Source organism: Folsomia candida, unplaced genomic scaffold (genome assembly GCF_002217175.1).
Source record: "Folsomia candida strain VU population unplaced genomic scaffold, ASM221717v1 Fcan01_Sc008, whole genome shotgun sequence".
Taxonomy (NCBI): Eukaryota; Metazoa; Arthropoda; class Collembola; order Entomobryomorpha; family Isotomidae; genus Folsomia; species Folsomia candida.
This window is the reverse complement of record NW_019091200.1, coordinates 3543555-3561612: the sequence shown is the minus strand read 5'-3', so window position 1 is coordinate 3561612 and position 18058 is coordinate 3543555. Positions and strand designations below refer to the sequence as shown.

Genomic DNA, 18058 nt, shown 5'->3' with positions numbered 1-18058 from the left:
ATATGAAATGAAAGGCAGGTTTTTTCTCATGGAGCAAACTAACCAAGGGTCGCTTCTTACACATCCATCCAGCCCATTGTTACATCGAGAAATATAAGATTATTTAACAAGCAAGGGATGCTTTGGTCCAGTCCGTTGGGCTGAAAGGAAACCCACTTTGGTCTGGTTCTCGTCTTATTTCTCAAGAAGAAGAAGGGGCTGCAAAGGTATATCCGACGGGACACAATTCCACACCAGCATGGGAATCCGAAGGGGTCCTGTTTTTCTTTCAAGCAACCCCAAAGAGCTCATTTTTTTCCTCCTTTAACGAACATCCCTTGTTGTGCTGTAACCTATTCATCATGATCACTAGTCTGCTTTTCTTCCTCTCAAATTGTTAGGAGATGAAAAGAAGAGGAAAAGAAACGGGATTAAGGAAGAAGATGTGCATACATGGAAATTCTGGGGAAAGAGGAGAGGAAAATGGACAAAGTTTTTCATGGATGGAAAAGTGATTAGGGTGTAATTTCAGAAAGAAAATTACATTTCGGGATTATGCCAAATTTTCCGGGGTCAATTTTTCATAACTTGATAGGAATTTTGTATGAATTTTATTTTAATTGTATGGAAAAGTAGAGTTGTGTAAAATTTCTGAAAGAAGCACAAGTATTTCAGAATGACCTCGTTGCATTTTATTAATTTTAACAAAAATTGTTATCAAAATTTTAAACTTTTTATTTAATTTTTGGGTTTAATTGAACACAGATAAAAATATGTAAATTTGTATGTATGTTTTCAAACAGCACGCTTAATACGCTTAGCACATTGGTAAATTCATATGCATTCTCAAATTTCCTGGCATCAATTCATCATAAAAATAATTACTTGAAATATTTCCTGTGATTTTTGGTTTATCCATTCACGTTTTATTCTTGATTCTGGCTTTGTGTTAAAAAATACCTAACAAGAGATTAATTAGTTGCTGAAATTTTACTCAAAATTTTTATTTGTGGCGTAAAAATCATCTAAAAATAAATTTTGAGATGAGATCAACTTTTTCAGAAACTTAAAGTTCCCTCAAGGCATTCACCCCATACGATTCCTGTTAAGCCTGAGGATCGAACTGAACCAAGGAAAAGGAAGGTGTCCATTTTTTGTGACCCTTCCTTACACATTGGATGTATTCGTCCCTTAGAAATTTTGAGATGGATGAGACGAACTGTGTAGGAAGACGATTGGAAGGAGGGGAAGGATCCTTCAGTCTCAAAAGTGGGACTGCATGGCCAAAGGGATCGTATTATTAATAACTCTCCGTATTTCTTGCACTCTAAATAACTCATGAATTTATTTACACACTTTTAAAAATTCAGTAGTAAAATTGTTATTTGTTACTGAATACAAAGCATTCAGAAATATGGTATTGATTTCTCGGTATTAAAGTTGCTACCGCTTGGTATTAAAATTATACCGGGGTCCAGAAAAATTTGCCACCGATATGGTTACCGAGCTATTACTACCGGGTATCAATGCCACTTTGGCAGAGTCACATATGATATGAATACCGCTTGGTATTAATTTAATACTGGATTTCTAAGAGTGTACTTAATTCTTATCGCAGATAACGCCAAATTTTTTAAATCAACTCAAAAATTGATAATAATGAGCTAACACAGATCAAATTACGTTACAGACTGTAAACCAGTTTGTACATGTGTAATTAACTGACACTTATTGACAGCTTAATAAAATACAACCAAGTTGTACGTACTGATCTGTATTATTTACACCATTTGAATAAAAAATTGACCAGTATCATATTACGTTAAAGTCCCTATTATAATTAATTGTGCAGATTTTACTCCAAATTTTATGCATACATCGAAATGCCGAAGCCTTTAGATTGACACTGTCCGTATCCAGCTATCAATATTAATATGAAAAAGGAGCGAGATCTTGCAAGATGGACCAGTACCAATTTAGTCCTCTCTGCTTACATTACGCATGCATTTACTATCCATCCGTTGGTCGGCCGGACAAAAAAATATGCCCATCTGGACTCAAAAGATAACAAAACTAGTAACAAAAAACGCCAAGATGTTTGTGATGTGACCCATCCTTCTCCTGCGTCCAGTTGGTTTTTGATACGTACGTCTTTTCATTTTGATATGATGATCTGCATCTCATCTTCATCTGGGATCTTCTGATGGGATATCATTTTCATTTCAATTTCATTTCTAAATACTGCCTCCTCACTCCCTGTACTCTTCTCAAGACTCGTCTAGGGTGGATTTCTGCCTGAATTTTAAAATCTTTTAATACTAGTTGTAAGATTCAGGAGGAGAGTCAGGCCAGATGTGGTGCAGGGCTGAGTTAGGTAGAAGGGGTTGTAGTGCACTCTAAATAATGCGGTAATAAATTGTTACACCCATTTTTACCTGCATTTTTACCGTCCGTTTATGATTCTATGAATTGTTACAGCAGTTTTTGAACTTTATTTCAATTTATGTATGTATGCACTTTTAACGAATATCTAATTTAAGCAGAATCAATATTAAAATTAATTAAGTTCGGAAATAAAAATTTGTTACGAAATTTTTATTTCCGAAATGATGCGTCATTTCTTCTGCATTGCTATGTCAAACCTTTGTCCCAGATCGATAAAATATAAAATTGTTTTGAAACTTCTAGTCAAAAATTGAGTGAAATTAAATTCTGGTAATATTTTCTGCCAGGCGGGTAATAAATAAATGTGACAATAATCACTGAAAAAAAATTGTAACAGGATTTTACCCAAAGATTTTAAATCATTAATATAGATTCTTACCAGACAAATAACAATCTGTAAAGTAATTTTAAGAGTGTTCCCACCTCGATAATATGCACACAAATGCGAGGAAATGGGAAGGCTTGCATGCACATGCCGTATTTTAAACCAGTTTAGTCCATCGTTTTAATTAGATAGAATTAGAACGGGTAGTAGCACGGTCTGATTACGGGTTTACACCAAAAATGGGAGGATTCGTATATTCAGATTAGGATGAAAATCATGCGGGCATCATAATCCTAGAATTCATTCTATTTATTAGCTTCGTCATTTTTTAAATTTCTAATGAGATTGAAAAGTGAAGGAAGTTTTTAGTCGGATATAATTAAGAAGTTGTTTAATTCGGTAATTAAAGAAAACTCAATTTTTTTATGTGTTCGATTAGCTAAATATGTATCTTATCACGAAACAAATTTAAGAGAAATTTCAAACACAGATTAAAGTTATTCCTAAAAAATTCTACAATTCCTCCGATTTCCACTTTCCCCCAAGTTCTTTGATGTTCAAACTCTTCCAAAATTTATTATTTGCTTCCCACGATTCTGGGAGGGGTTCAACTTTCGGTGGATTTTCAATAAGCAGCCATTTCTGCCCCGCCGATGTTCCATTCTCACTCTGATCTGACTTAAATTCCGGCCAAGATACTCCCCACGGACCGTTTGGTTTCCTAAAATATAGAAAAATGTAAATCCCATATCTGCATATTATATGTAATCCTGCGTACCCAGTGTCCGCAAACGCTACCCAAGTTGCGATCATCTCCTTGGAAAATTTCTCATCTTCATGACCTTTCCCAATTCTGGCGAAAAAACTTAAGAATCTACCCTTTCCGTCGAACAGATATGCTATTTCGTCCCCATGACCAGGATTTCTGCGGGTTTTTTCGCCTACAATAAAGCGTCAAAATTGTAAAAGTTTTTCAAAATAACTTCATGTATGTATGTGCGAAAATCATTGGCCTCAAAAACTGCAAAAACCCCTGGGTCCCAACTTTTTTATGAAAACCGAAATTTTTCATAAAATTAGTCCCCAATGACGCCACGTTTTCGTCTGTCACCGCAAAAATTTATACTAAGCATTCTTACCATCCACTTCAGCAATGAATTTATGATCCTTCAGCCCATGCTTCACGATGGGGACCATTTGCGTGAAATTGTACAAATAAACGGGCACATGTTTCGCATAAAGTTCCGCAAATACACGGGTCGAATGAACGAAATGGCGGTCCGAGTAGAGCTCCTCATACTTGGAGAGAATCGTTTCATTGATGTACTCGTCTCCCAAAAAGTGTGACCTTATCGCTTGACCAATAAGTGCGGGGTCCTCCGCCGTGTTGGAAATAAACAAGGCGTTCGGCATAACTCGACCCCACTGGTTGTTCAGTTTTTTGACACTGGTTTCATTCCGTATGGTAGCCGAGACCATAGAAAACATCTCAAACGCGACGATCCCAATGATCATGGGAACTTTGGAGAAGTTTCCGGCGAGGGCGAGATTGTAGGGATCCTCGGAGAGGAAGACGTCCTCTGTTGAGTTATCTGGAGGTAGGTAGGTTTCGTAGGAGGGACCCATGTTGATGGCGGACTCGTCGAAGCCCTTAAATTTATTGGGAAACGTTACTTTTAATTAGCATTGCGAAAAAAGGTAATGGGATGAAATATTACGTATGAGAATATTTGACATTAGGCAAGTTTGCGATTTTGTTTTGGCATATTGTCAATTGTGCAAAAATTACTGATTTTAAATTTGCCCTAATAATTTGTCACGGCATTTACGGAACGTAAGTTTGAGTAGAATTTGCAATATTTTTTTTTTAATTTTGTAATACAACTACGATTTTTTAAGAGGGAAATGAATGAGCTTTACCAAACAGTCAAAAATTTGCAATTAAATAAATCCTCCTCCAACTTTTTGAATATTTTATGAAACTTACAAATTGATGCACCACCCGGGCAAAGGGTGCGATCACTTTCGTATCCAACTTCTGCAGACATTCGACCAAGTACTGCATATTGCTGGACGGGCAATCCACCTCTTTCGCCAGTTTGACCGCGAGGTCTCGTCCGTTCACGCCATGGTAGACAAACGGCATCCCTGCGGTGCCAGACTGCATGATGGCGCGGCTGAAGAGACCCTGCGCCATGGGGGACACGGTCAGAAGAGAGACGGAGATGCCACCAGCGCTCTCTCCAAAAATCGTCACTTTGTTCTTGTCCCCGGAAAAATGGGCGATATTGTCGCGTACCCAGCGGAGCGCGAGAACTTGGTCTTTCATGCCTAAAATGTTCATACATAGATAAGAAATCGTGCTAAAAATTTGCACGCAAAATTTGCATAAATAAGAAAGACTAATAATGCGAGATATCTTTAAAACAAATTAACAGCTTAATCATTAACTTATAGCAATTTTGTTCCGATTTTGCAAAAAAATTTGCAACAGATAAACAATATTGTCTGTATATTTATTTGCATACCTTGATTTCCTCTCGCACCTGAAACCCCAGCATTTAGAAATCCTATCGAAAAAAATTTTCACAATTTCAATCAAATCATAAAATTTTTTTCAAATATTTTAAAATTAAGTAATTGGCTAACCAAATGCACCAAGCCTATAATTAATAACGACCAGCACAACATCCTCGTCCATAAGGTAGGATCCCCCATATGCTTGATTAGACCCCCCGACAAAACCACCCCCATAAATCCAGACAAGAACGGGGAGAAGCTTTCCGTCACTTTCATTTGATGGTAACTGAATACAAAATGTTGAACATGAACATAATTGATTAATTATGATTTAATTATTTTCAATTAATCAATCAAAAACTAACCTTTGGAGTGAACACGTTCAAGTTGAGACAATCCTCACTTCCGAGCACTGCACCGCCCACAAATCCAGTGTTTATGCATTCCGGCCCGTTTACCGTGGCCATTTTCACCCCGGTCCAACTATCCGCTGGTTTCGACATCTAAGTACAAATTAAATTAAATATTACCGATCAAATTTCAAGTTATTGAGTAGCGTAAGCCATTTATTGCGATTGCATTGTCCATCCGTCTGTGGGCAGGATATTTGTATCTCCATAACGTGTCCACTTACTAATCAAACGCCGTTTGCACCATTCTGCTTCTTAATTCTGAACAACGGTGTCGTTGTAAAAGAAATTTCACCACGAACTCAAAATGACTTTAATATTTTTAAAGTCATGACCGTGACGGGGAAATCAAAGGTAAAAAATCATAATTGCCATGTATCGTGTCCTTTTAAGAGAAAATTAACCGCTTTGACGCCACTAGTTTATATCGTTTAGAAGGGTTTATTTATTAAAATAAAAGATAAAATGTATCCCTTTAATGAATTCTTATATTCTGCACTTCTTCGAACCATTTTTCAAACTAATTATTTACATATTTAGAAGGTGTTTAGAATGCATCTTAGATAGAGGTGCACAATTCGCAAAAATATTTTTGCGGACCTTGGATTTTTTTTGCATACATACATCAACAAATTAAAATCTTTACCTCAAATCGTTTCTCAACTTTCCCAAAGGGCACGCCATAAAAGACATTGTAAGACCGGCCACCCCGACTAATTTCTGTGGTTCCTTGCAAGATACCTTGACCCAGGTGGACGGTGGGTGGTGACTTCGTCAAGAGTGGTGAGCATGACACTAGTGACGCTTCCCAGAGGAAGACGATGAGAAAACTTTGCACCAACAATGAGACGACTTTACCCTGCTGCATTTTCGGACTGGTCAAGAGGACAGAATTGTGGTGGAAATAAATATAAAGATTAGAATGACTTTGCACAAATTTTACAAGTAAAACTGAAATGATGCGTATACATTTCGAACAAAAATCATGCAAAAAATGCGCGCAAAAAAATTAATAAATCATTAGATGAGTGTCTTTGTTGCTCATGAAATATGAAATCATAGCATGAGTAAAGACTCAAGACGGAGTACTAAATTTTTTGCATTTTTTGCATGTACCTACTTACGTAAATCACATCACATGCCTCGAAAATTCATATATTTCTTAAATAAGTACCTATTTTGCAAATAATGGAATGATGACACGGCATGACAATTACGTAATCTAAATCGGTCTTGAATCATGTCCAGACCTGTCCAAAGCTTATCGTCCTAAATAAACTGTAGCACACAAATATAATAAAGTAACGCAGGATAGAGATGATATTGGAAAAATAATTCAATATTTCTTCAATATTTTCAAAAACGTTTTTTTCATGTTAAATATTTTTAATTGTAATTACAGAGCCCCACAACAAGAGAGTTTTCCCTGAAGATAGACCGAACCAGCAATTAATGTTGAGCCACACCTCCTTTTGGCGCTATGGGGAGTGGTCCGATTGACCCATTATTAAGCTCGACTTATAGTTAGATCTGAAAATTAGAAGCACAATGGGATTTGATTGTCTTCATGCGTTATTATATATGGACGGACGGACAAAACGATCACAATAAGCTGCTGACGCTACTTAGCAAATAGAATAACCACATGACTTTACAATAAGATGCAATCTGGTGATACATAATTTATGTCGTTAATTAATTCGAAACTACTAGATCACATGCAAATGTAGATTTTTTTAAATGAATTTATTTTCTGATATAAAAACTCCCTACCTCATAAAAGAATGACTCAATCAGTCAGTTATGTTTAAAATACATAGATAATTTTCCGCATATATTTAACTCCGGAATCATGAACAAATATGGAATCGTTAATCAATCAGTGCACTAAATACGATAGCACGCACTGTAAAAATCCGGTATAGTCCCCCCGGTTAAAAAAATGTACCAACATAATTAAGTCATTTCCTAGACTTGAACTTGAGATGTATCCCATCCTTAATTTTAATGGACCCTACTCGATATACGAGAAGATCCGAGACATCCACTGAACCGACGTTATCATTATCTGGAAGTATTTCGTAACAGTGCAGAATAGATGCTAGCGTTATTTTGCATAAATCCAGAGCAAAGCGTTTGCCTAGATCATAAAAATACTTAAAATTAATAATCAATGCATCTATGTGCATATTTCTTGACAGATAACCGCTTACCCAGACACGATCGTGGTCCAGCACCAAAAGGGTTATACGCCGATTGGTTCGTGCAACATCTTTCTGGCAAAAATTTATGGGAATCTTCCCACAAATCCGGATCCGTTTGTAACGCATAAATCGGAATGACAATTTGACTGTTAATCGGAATTGTCAAATTTGTTCCCGGCACTAAATATTCCGTCGTGCACAATCTCTCCGTCCGTGTTGAGGGTGGGTAAAGTCGAAGGGTCTCTGGGTAAAAAATGATTATGCATTTTTTATGCAAATGAGATATTATTTATGTGTGTATAAACACTTTATTTAACTTTTTTTACCTGTAATAACCTTATTCATGTACGGCATCTCGGTTAGAACTTCATACGAATTTGTATTTCCATGCTCATCAAAACCAGAATCTGCTACCTCTCTCCTCAGCTTTTCTTGAATTTTTGGATGATTCGCAAGAACAATACAGCAAATCTCTAAAAGCGAGTTTGTCGTGTCAAATCCCAATATGTAGAAAAGTACTGCCTGTGAAACTATGTCGTCTTCAGAAAGTTCTCCGGATGCATTGTTACTCAGCAAAATGTCAATCATGTCCCTTCGTCGATTAATAACGCCAGATTTATTTCGTTCCTGGACAATATTCTTTGTAGTCTGTGCAAAAAATTCGAGCGCACTCGTATCAAAGGTCGAAATATGTAAGAATTTCGCCAGCTTGGGAAGAAACTTGGCAGTTATCCGTGCAAAGACTAATTTCAGCGTTAAAACTTGCAACTTTTTACCCATCTCGTAAAATATAGAGTCGTTATTTGTTTGTGATTCAGTCCTGATTCCAAACACCGTTGAGGAAATGACATCCATTGTAAATCTTCCGATTGTTTCGTGAATATCGAGTCGGACTGGATAATCTTTGTTTGTAATTTCGATGGTGGCAACGAGCTGTTGACAATTTTCGATAAAAAGTGGGAAGATGTCCTTCATCTTGGCTGGGGTGAAGGCAGGGCTGAGCAGAGATCTTAACCGCTTCCATTCGTCCCCTCGCCGGAAGGATAACATTCTTCCGAGTAAAGGATTCCGTTGGGGTTCGTATAATTCGCGACGGTCCACAAAATGGTGGGCGTCTTCTACCATGATTTTCTTAGCGAGAGCTGCATCCGTAACGTAAAGTTGGGGATTTAAGGCTTCAAATGTCCCCCCGATAGGGAGGCCGAGATCCTTAAAGTATTTGTAGGTTAAACATTCTATGCCACCTTTTTTTATGGAGGTTGGGTAATTTTTTGAGCCCTGTTTAATCTCGGATGAGGTTGCGCTATTGAATCCATACTTTTTCCAATAGTTGTGTACTCTGTTCGAGAACAGTTTAAACGTCACGTACAAAATTATGATTAATGTTAGAAAGTAATAAATCCACATTTTGCTAAAAAAATGAAATATATACTTCGTGTAATGAGTGTCGAATGTTCAAAACAAAATAATTTTACTGAAGTTTGTTGTCAATATCTCGTTATCGATATTATCGTATCGGAAATATGATTAACTTATGTATGATAAGACTTTATGCGTATAAAATTCATGTGAGTGTTTATTTACATGCATATTTGAGGACTTAAATATTGCATTTATACATTAGCATTAAAAAATACGGGTTTCTGCTAAATACGTAAATGAGAGATATTTTCTTCATGCACTTTCTGGTCTAATTATTTCGTCGTATTTATATCGCCTTACCAATAGGATCAAACACAACAAACACAAATACAAATTTGGTAGAGTCAAATTGGGAATAGTGTTTGTTGGCGATTTACATATTTAACAATATGCAGAATTATATGCAAAAATTGCTCAAAAGGAAGGTTGTATGTACATATCGAGATGATCATTTATTCCAAAAAACGTTGTCGATCCATCACTAATTAAACAATCTCGATTAGAGAAAAAATCATCCCGAGAAAAATTGGCACCGTCAACACTAATCTGTTCGCCAGACTGGAATTACACTCGTCTCGAGGTGCATATTCCCTCACAATTCCGGAAGGATATCCGATCTGGTCAATGTTTTTAGTTTCACTGGCCGTCCAACAAACCCCAACGTGTGGTCGGGTTAAAGAATCCTGTTCAATTGCTTTCCGCAATTCGGAAGTCCAATCCACCCGAGTATTTAGCACTTCAGTGTAAGACATACCGGCCAAGGATGTGGGTGCCGTTATGATGGCGTCTTCGTATGGGGTGGATCTGAGGAAAAAATTAGAAAAATTTAGAATTCAAATTTCTGCAGCAAAAATTTGTGAAAATTTTTAAATTGTTTACCGATTTGCGGACTCGATCCCGAATTTTGCAAAAATCTCTTCAGTCGGATACTCGCTTCTGCAGTCTCGCAATTCTGCTCTAGGATAATACCAAAAGATGGATTGGCACATTTCATTTGTTGTTGATAATCCTCCAATTACGACTTTACTCTGGTCGTACCACGTCGTGTCGTAAGTGCATTCTGCAAAAAAACAATGTCGTAATAATTTTTAATTGTAAAATTATAAAATTCAGCAGAAATTCATACCCATCGTGAGATGATCTCCACGCAAGATTTTCAATTCCTTCGACAAAGGTCGGGTCTGTTGAAATTCAAAATCGTACGTATCATCATTTGCTGCCCAAGGGAGTTCTTGATCACCACGAAATTGACGAAATTTCATTTTGCGCCCTGGAAAGAAATAAATTATGAAAAAATTTAAGTACATAATTGGTAAGTTCAGGTCAGTAGCTTCTTTTAATTCCGAGAGTCTAGATGCCTTGAATAAAATACAAAATTTGGGGTGAAAGTTTCCGGATTTTTCATTCAAAAATTTTCAATGAGTTAAGTAAAAATACTCTAATTTTTCGTTTTTCTTTAAATCCAATATCGCAAATAGAAAATACCCATCAATCCTTAGAAAGAAAATCATGGTTTGACTCTAAGACCCTTAGTTTTCATAACTTTCTCCAATTCAACTCACCAGACAAATGTGCATGCAAAAAAATTGCGAAAACATTGATCCCTTCTTCTGGCAGATATTCTTCCGTGCATGCCGAATCACAATGTCCTGCCGTCTTGAAGCCTGTCGAATTCGGTGGTACGGTCAAGGATAACGAAGTATGGTGCGCCACAACCATCAACCCGGCGTCGTGTTGGCGCAGTTCAGGCGTATAATAAATTATCGCGCCAGTTTCGAAGGTGACATTTTGCAAACGAGTTGGATTATTGTAATGGATTTCGAACATGTAGTAGTCCACGGGGTTACCCGTTTCGCCGATCGGGTATCCGATATTCGGGGGAAGGACTAGTGTCTATGTACAGAAGAGAAACTTGTATGATTTTGCACATTTATTGCCAATTGTGCAAAAAACACTTTCCAATTCAAAAGCATTTTCTTCATTAACCGCGACCTTACCCGACCACCCACCGCCCAATTGTAAAACATCGTTTGACAATAAGCCGTAGGCACTTCGGGTTGCGCCACGTAGCATTCTCCTCCCACCCCGGCGTCGACATGGGGTCCGAAAAAAGTTTCCGCGTCGACCCCGTCGGGTGGAGTGCATCGAAAGATGTTGTAGTGGTGGGTGTGAGCTATGGCTTCCGAGGAGGTGAGGAGAGGTTCGAACTAGGCAGAAAAAATACTACGATTATTTTTTATTTAGTGGTGTGATGGGCTATATAGTTTTCGAAATTCGAATAAATTTCAAAATATGAAATTTATTCAAATTTGGAAAACTACATTATTATTATTAAATTATTATCTCCAGTCATCCTAAACCCCTAATTTTGAAATGACGCAACTTCAAACACGCCTCACCGCAACGATGTGATGCTTCTCTGTGAAAACTGGACTTCTATGAATCGTGCACCAATACGTTGTGTCAGCGTCTGGCATCGTCATGGTGTGCTTGATATCGTACTGTGACCAGTGACCAGGGTCAAGTGGGGGCACCTCGGGGTCAAGGGGTTGTACTGTCAAGGTCCCCCTAAAACCAGACGTATGGTACACAACGTCATCACTGTTGGTCGGACTGTAAGCCCAGATGAAGTTGGTTGTGTCATTCTGTAGAAAAAATGAAATAATTAGATCAATTTTTGCAAAAATATTTATAAACTCTTAAGATTTTACTAAAGTGAATGGGAAAAATAAATAAATTGTAAGTAAAACTTGTCGTGAAATAAGGTTACAAATTTGACAGCAAAGTTTTTAGAAGTGCATTCTGATGCATTTTTTGGTATTTTGTATGGTATCTGAGAAATTCCACTTTTCGTTTTTTTTTGTAAAAAGCATTTCTACAAAATTACAGGAAATCTCCGCGTAAATTGTCAAATTAAGTGGTTCTAAATTAATTACCGAAAGAACAACATCCTCGTCGTCACAGGTGTTAAAGGCTCGCTCAAAAATTAACGTAGTCACACCATCAGTGGTTTCGGTGGCGTTGAGAAGGTCCCAATTTTGCGCCTTATCTACGATCGGTAGAGATTCCCCGACAGCGTGTCGATCCTGCAAAAAATAGTGTAAATAAACATAAATTTTCGTAAAATTTTCTGAGCATTTTTAAGGTGCCACAAAGGATGACCCCCAAAAAATACCAACGAAATTCTTACCGAAAAATAAGCCGTTCCATTCTCAAAAATACCACCAATCACGATATCCGCTCCCGTCATGCCACCCGAAGGCGAAATTCCAAACCCGACGTAACCTCTCGTCGCCACCGTGGCGTTGAATCGGACGACTTTGGCGACATAATCAATCGACCAGTGAAGAACGTAGGAACCGTCAGCGGCTAAAATTTCCGTGCGATGTTGACTGAATTCACTGTGAATTGATAACAACGAAAATTGCAGGAAAAACAGGACAAGTGGAAACCTCATTTTTAAAATGTTACTAATAATTATGTAATAGTCAACAAACACTAGCCGAAACTGGAATGGATTTTTTCTACTAATTCAACTTAAATTGATATATTCATTAGACACTTAAGCATCATTCCTGATAAGGTTTGGATTGAGCATATAATGATAATACAGTAATTCATATGTCAATCAGAAAGATACGAAAAACAATAAAGCTAAACCAAGTGTCGTTTAACAATTATATTTGAAACACTGTCAACTGTCTGATTATATAAAACTGATTGATTTCAATGCGATGCATAACATTAAAATTACTCCATTGCGGTGGAGGAATTAATTAAAATAAAAAAATTAACATTAATTCTCAAATTCGCTACAATTCTGTTTTTTATATTTTTGGAGTAAAAATTTAATTTCAATAAAAGTTAGCACTTCTTGGCCTTTATGTAATTCTACATAAATGAAATACGGTTAAGAAAATTAATTTAAATCAAATTCGTCGCTACAAATGAAAATTGTACAAACGTAAGTTTGTAAAATTAATTTACAAAAGTTGCACAGTTTACGGGGTTACAAACATCCTTAGGATTTCAGACATGATATTTTTTAGACCGATACTAACAGAGGAAATTTTTTCGAATGTTCTTTATTCAAATTACTTTAATGACAAGATCCTCCATTAATACTTAGCTTCATTTTAGATAATAACATAAATATTGTAGTAATATGCCTCCAATATATATATGTACTGATGAACATATAACAACTTTGGATGTTATTTTTTTCTCGCACAAATCAACATTTACGATTCCTCTTCTTTTCACAGATCCGCTTATGATACGCTTGCGCCATGGAATTTACGATGGAAAGCACAAAGTAAACCAAGATAAATGTGACGATAATATCCAGGACGTATGCAACGTGTCCAGGTTTCTGAAAAATGAAATCGTAGCAAATCAGTCATTCGGTGAGGAGCGAGTCCTTTGCATTTTTAGGACTCCAGCTTAAAATTCAAATGACAAAATACTTACACTCCAAGCGGTTTTGTTGTGAAGATGAGCCTTTTGCTGAGAAATGTACTCCACGAAAGGATCACTTATCTTTTCGCCGTACCGTGGAATCTTCCGAATGAGTGAAACCACACTGTAAAATAGAAAGTAAAAGTCAAGATGAGTTTGAGAAAGATGATTAAGAAATTCACTCGGACGTTTGTAGCCCATGTAACCTGATTCTCCTCTATAATTTTTGCAAACACCTTGCAAAAAAATTTGCAACAATTTAGAATTTACTATTTATTTATTACTGGTTTCGCAGTACAACATCCGAGGAGATCTTGAATATTGACTGAAGATTTTCGCAACCTTTGCAAAGGTTGGGCAGGATTATTTTACTCACCGATCCAGAAAGTCTTGATTGAAGGCCAGGATAACAAAGAGCATTTGTAAATGCACCTTAATGACCGCTTTCCCAATCACCGTGGCACCAAAGAAGGTCCTGAACGGGACCAGGAAGTGACCACAGGTGATCCCGGCCAGATCAAAGAGCGGGTTTGGGATTGATGCACACGCCAAGATTCCCCAGAAACCGATTCGCTCTACGAAATCCTCCATAAACAGTTTTCCACGCTCAAGAATGCTCTGCGAAATTAGATATGCAGACAATAATTTGAAAATTTTCGTCTCGTGGGTTTCATTTTTTGAAATTCTAGGTTCTTTTTGCCACAAAAACGAGTCTTTTTGTGACAAAACGCCCGACAACGTCTTGGACCCAGTTTTTGATAATTAAATTATTTTCACGTATGACTCACCAAACTCTTCCGATCGCCCTGCTTTATACGTTCCAAAAGTTTCGCAAACTCTTGCAGATCTTCGTTATCTGACATTCCCGAAACTCTGGCTGTCAGTGCCATAAAAAACGGGGGCACCTCTCCCAAAGCAGTTCCTAAACCCCACATGAACGACTCCCAGCGGACTTTACACATAATGTCGTAGACGGAAACGCTCCCACCATGGTTAGAGTTGACACCTTCTGGACACACGATCCTGTTGATCAAAAATTAGTTTGTTTCATGAATTTACTAATTTTCAGCGAGAAATTATTTATATCCAGAATTGTATCCTTACTGATCAGGATAGGGCGGCTTGGGAAAGTCCAATGTTCCACATTCACCCGCAGCTAAAACAACTTTTGCTATAAACGGTCCAAGATACAGAACAAATGTGTGCAATCCTGTTCCAAATCCCACAGACGACAAAATTCCGAGAATCATCCAGTAACCGTACAAATATACGAGTTCACGAGCCTACAAAGGTAATTTATCTATTATAGTACTTTTTACTTTTTACTTTTCCCTTTACTCACACCCAATAAATTTCTTAGCAAATTTAGTATTGCGAGTTATGTAACCCCGTGAACTTTGCAAAGTTGGCAAAAAAACAAGTTGGACCAAAATTATCAATTTGAATTGATTATTTAAATTTTTGGTCCAACCACAGATTATAAAAAGCTGTAAACTGACCACTCACTTTAATCGACTCAGGTTCATCTCTTCCAAAAATGAAGAGCAATCCATACAAAATAGCAGAAAATGTTGTAAACAGGGCGACTTTTCGAGTTGCTGGTATCGTCCCTTTTTTCGAGTCGTACAACGAATATACCAACCTGTAATCCAAATAAAATACTTATAGAATTATAAATACTTGTAAAATTTCTCGTAAAACTTGAAACAAAGTTAGACCAACCGTTTCCCAAAATCATTCATGACACAAATAATTTCTCGAAAGAAATAGTGAATCGTTTGGAATGGACGTCGAAACAGCACGATTTTCAGACCCTCTTCCAAATCTGCCATAAGTTGGGCTTTCGCTTTTGCTCGACGGGACCGTACTTTGGCACTATCTTTGTTCTTTATGGTGACCTTTTGACTCTTGGAGGTGGTGGGCGCCATCGTCATTTCTTGGCCGTTGTTTTCCTCAATGTCACGAAGTTCCTTAGCTGCCAGAAGCTTCTCCTCCTCTATTTTCGCTTTTGCTAGTTTCTTTTCCTGTAAAAATAGCCAAGATAAATACCTATCTATCTATAGATTTATTGACACAAAGTTGAAAATTTTACCATTCTTTGGATAGTGCCCGTCGGTCGAATTCCCCTCTTTCGTAACTCCCACTCCAAATGTTCCAACTGCGCGTTGGAGACGAACTTTGCCTTTTTGGGGGGCATTGTATTGACCTCGGCGTCGAAGCGATTGGAAGCAACGGGGACGACGAAGGGGTGGTCCTGGTATAAAATTGACACAAATAATGTTTGTTTGACACTTGGAGTTTCAAGGCTGAATTGCAATATAAATTTTAGAATTTTTAGTACCACTACAAATTAATTAACCGCACGATTGATGACATGATGTAATTGGCAAAATAATTATTTAGCAAACCACATAAAACCCGTTGGTTCGTCAAGGAATTGATTTGAGAAGATACTAACTCGATGTTGCTCGAACCTGAATTTTTTTTCTGAAATTGATAAATTTTGTCTTTGTCCGGCGCCAGCCAGGTTCAAATTTTTGCAAAATCATCAAATTATTACGTTTCCAAGACGATTGATTTCGCTGGGAATGGCCAGGCGAAATTGATGAAAATTAGGAACACCGGCGTCAAGCGAGTAAAACCTATCAAATCAGCTTTGCTTAGCCCTAACCAGGATTGATTGTAGTAAATGTCACCCATCTTCTGTAAAATTATATGCTACTATTTCACACTAATTTTTCATTAACTTGCATCAATTATTGGCATTACTTTGCTCCAAATTCTAAAAATATTTACTATCTCTTCCCCCTGACTTCCCATTGGGGGACGTCCCTATTCAAATTTTGAAATTCAACCCTCCGATGCTAATGATAGGTTATTTTTCCGCGTTAAATTTCAGATGATTATATTACGTTTTAGAAATCGGTATGCCCTTGCTCTTTTCGAAAATTATCTGTATTCTGTTAGAAGATAAAGTCGAAAATACAAAATTTAAAAGTTTTGATAATGATATAAGTGCCCGCAGATCTGGTTGATATCTGGTGAAAGTGTTTTGACAGAACGATCAATTATTGGTAAAGTTTTTATATTACAATATGCTGCATATGTAACAGTATGTTTCGATACCACAAATAATTGATTGTTCAATAAATCTTTAGTAAAATATATACATATTTGTTGTATTAATCAATAAAAAATCTGCATGATGATGATGCATTAAGTTTTATGAATTGCATTTGTAAATCATATATGTATGTAACGGTCAGATTTTTGATGAAAGGTTTTGATTCCTGAAATCTTGAGCAACTACAAAAGCATTTTATTAGTAAGTAGCCTAACTAGACGAATATGTAGGTCCTTACTTACGTGCACATAAAATTTTGGACGACTTTAATTTCAATGCCTTGCTTTTTGGAACAATTGAAATACTAATTAACTGTTAAATTTTTATATAAAGTTGAATTTTATTCTTAGCTGTGGAAGAAATAATTTTGTATGACTTTGTAGAAATGCTACCCAAATATTAACGTATGTAAAGTTGTATTAGTTTATACCCCTGAGCGGACTTTTTACATATGCATGCATGTATATAGCAAAATATTAGCCAACAGAAATAAAAGGTCTCCTCCATAATTTTTTTAACTTTCTAATAATTCTAATAATTTTAAGACAGTCTTAAAATAATTTTCCAAATACATTTTGTCAATCGATTACTGGCAAATTTTGTCTACTTCTGTCATCCTCAGCCCAATAAAATCAGTCGCACCTAAGAAAATAAAAAATATACTGGACATTAAAAAATGCATCATCACCTATCAAAAATCCTTCAACTCAATTTGCAAATTTTGACATTTGCTTTATTACATATGTACTTAGATAACCCGTGCAATGAAGGACGCTACTATAAAATGCATACATTTATTCAACCAAAGGTTACACAAAACTTGACAAAGCTTGGACAAACATGGTTTCTAAAGCTGTCTCAATTTGCCTCCTCTTCGGAACCTTGCTAGCAATTAGCTTCCTGGCGATGTCAGTCTCGGCCCAGCCAGAAGTGATCCCATATCCGTACGGAGACAACAGTAAGCCTATGTACACATTTAAAAAATATGATGTTGAACGGAATTTGTATTTTTTGAAGGTCTGATAGTAATAAACTCCAACCGTTATCATCTAGTGACAATTTGCTTAAAAATTGTTTCGAACATTCAAATCTACCCAGACGAAAATTATGTTTAAAATTGTTATACTAATTTATAAATATTTCCAGATATATGGGAAGCTGAAGGTGGTCC

The 18058-nt window shown here is 36.7% G+C and overlaps 4 protein-coding genes across 5 annotated transcripts; all 4 read right to left on the bottom strand.

Moving 5' to 3' along the window:
• Window positions 1–3044: 3044 nt before the first annotated feature.
• On the bottom strand, window positions 3045–6986 carry LOC110853232 (esterase E4). The gene is made up of 9 exons (XM_022101485.2): window positions 6854–6986; window positions 6326–6554; window positions 5635–5772; window positions 5399–5555; window positions 5278–5319; window positions 4737–5080; window positions 3889–4399; window positions 3528–3690; window positions 3045–3470 (listed from the first exon to the last, which is right to left on the bottom strand). Exons 1-9 carry the CDS (start codon window positions 6919–6921, stop codon window positions 3263–3265), a joined length of 1860 nt encoding a protein of 619 aa, XP_021957177.2. The 5' UTR covers window positions 6922–6986; the 3' UTR covers window positions 3045–3262.
• Window positions 6987–7098: 112 nt separating this feature from the next.
• Window positions 7099–9327, bottom strand: LOC110852901 (cytochrome P450 9e2). 2 transcript variants are annotated; one of them, XM_035854331.1, is made up of 3 exons: window positions 8210–9327; window positions 7893–8126; window positions 7099–7209 (listed from the first exon to the last, which is right to left on the bottom strand). In XM_035854331.1, the coding sequence occupies exons 1-3, from the start codon at window positions 9288–9290 to the stop codon at window positions 7187–7189; spliced, it is 1338 nt and encodes a 445-aa protein (XP_035710224.1). In that variant the 5' UTR covers window positions 9291–9327; the 3' UTR covers window positions 7099–7186. The 2 variants fall into 2 exon arrangements, with proteins under 2 accessions (XP_035710224.1, XP_021956749.2); XM_022101057.2 differs by lacking the exon at window positions 7099–7209 and adding an exon at window positions 7407–7819.
• Window positions 9328–9735: 408 nt separating this feature from the next.
• LOC110853182 (DBH-like monooxygenase protein 1 homolog) lies at window positions 9736–12857 on the bottom strand. The gene is made up of 8 exons (XM_022101428.2): window positions 12496–12857; window positions 12242–12391; window positions 11705–11950; window positions 11303–11512; window positions 10868–11198; window positions 10432–10575; window positions 10185–10365; window positions 9736–10109 (listed from the first exon to the last, which is right to left on the bottom strand). The coding sequence occupies exons 1-8, from the start codon at window positions 12760–12762 to the stop codon at window positions 9791–9793; spliced, it is 1848 nt and encodes a 615-aa protein (XP_021957120.1). The 5' UTR covers window positions 12763–12857; the 3' UTR covers window positions 9736–9790.
• Window positions 12858–13424: 567 nt separating this feature from the next.
• LOC110853231 (vacuole membrane protein 1) lies at window positions 13425–16012 on the bottom strand. The gene is made up of 8 exons (XM_035854383.1): window positions 15856–16012; window positions 15486–15787; window positions 15270–15405; window positions 14868–15046; window positions 14552–14786; window positions 14140–14381; window positions 13776–13887; window positions 13425–13677 (listed from the first exon to the last, which is right to left on the bottom strand). The coding sequence occupies exons 1-8, from the start codon at window positions 15958–15960 to the stop codon at window positions 13540–13542; spliced, it is 1449 nt and encodes a 482-aa protein (XP_035710276.1). The 5' UTR covers window positions 15961–16012; the 3' UTR covers window positions 13425–13539.
• Window positions 16013–18058: the final 2046 nt, after the last annotated feature.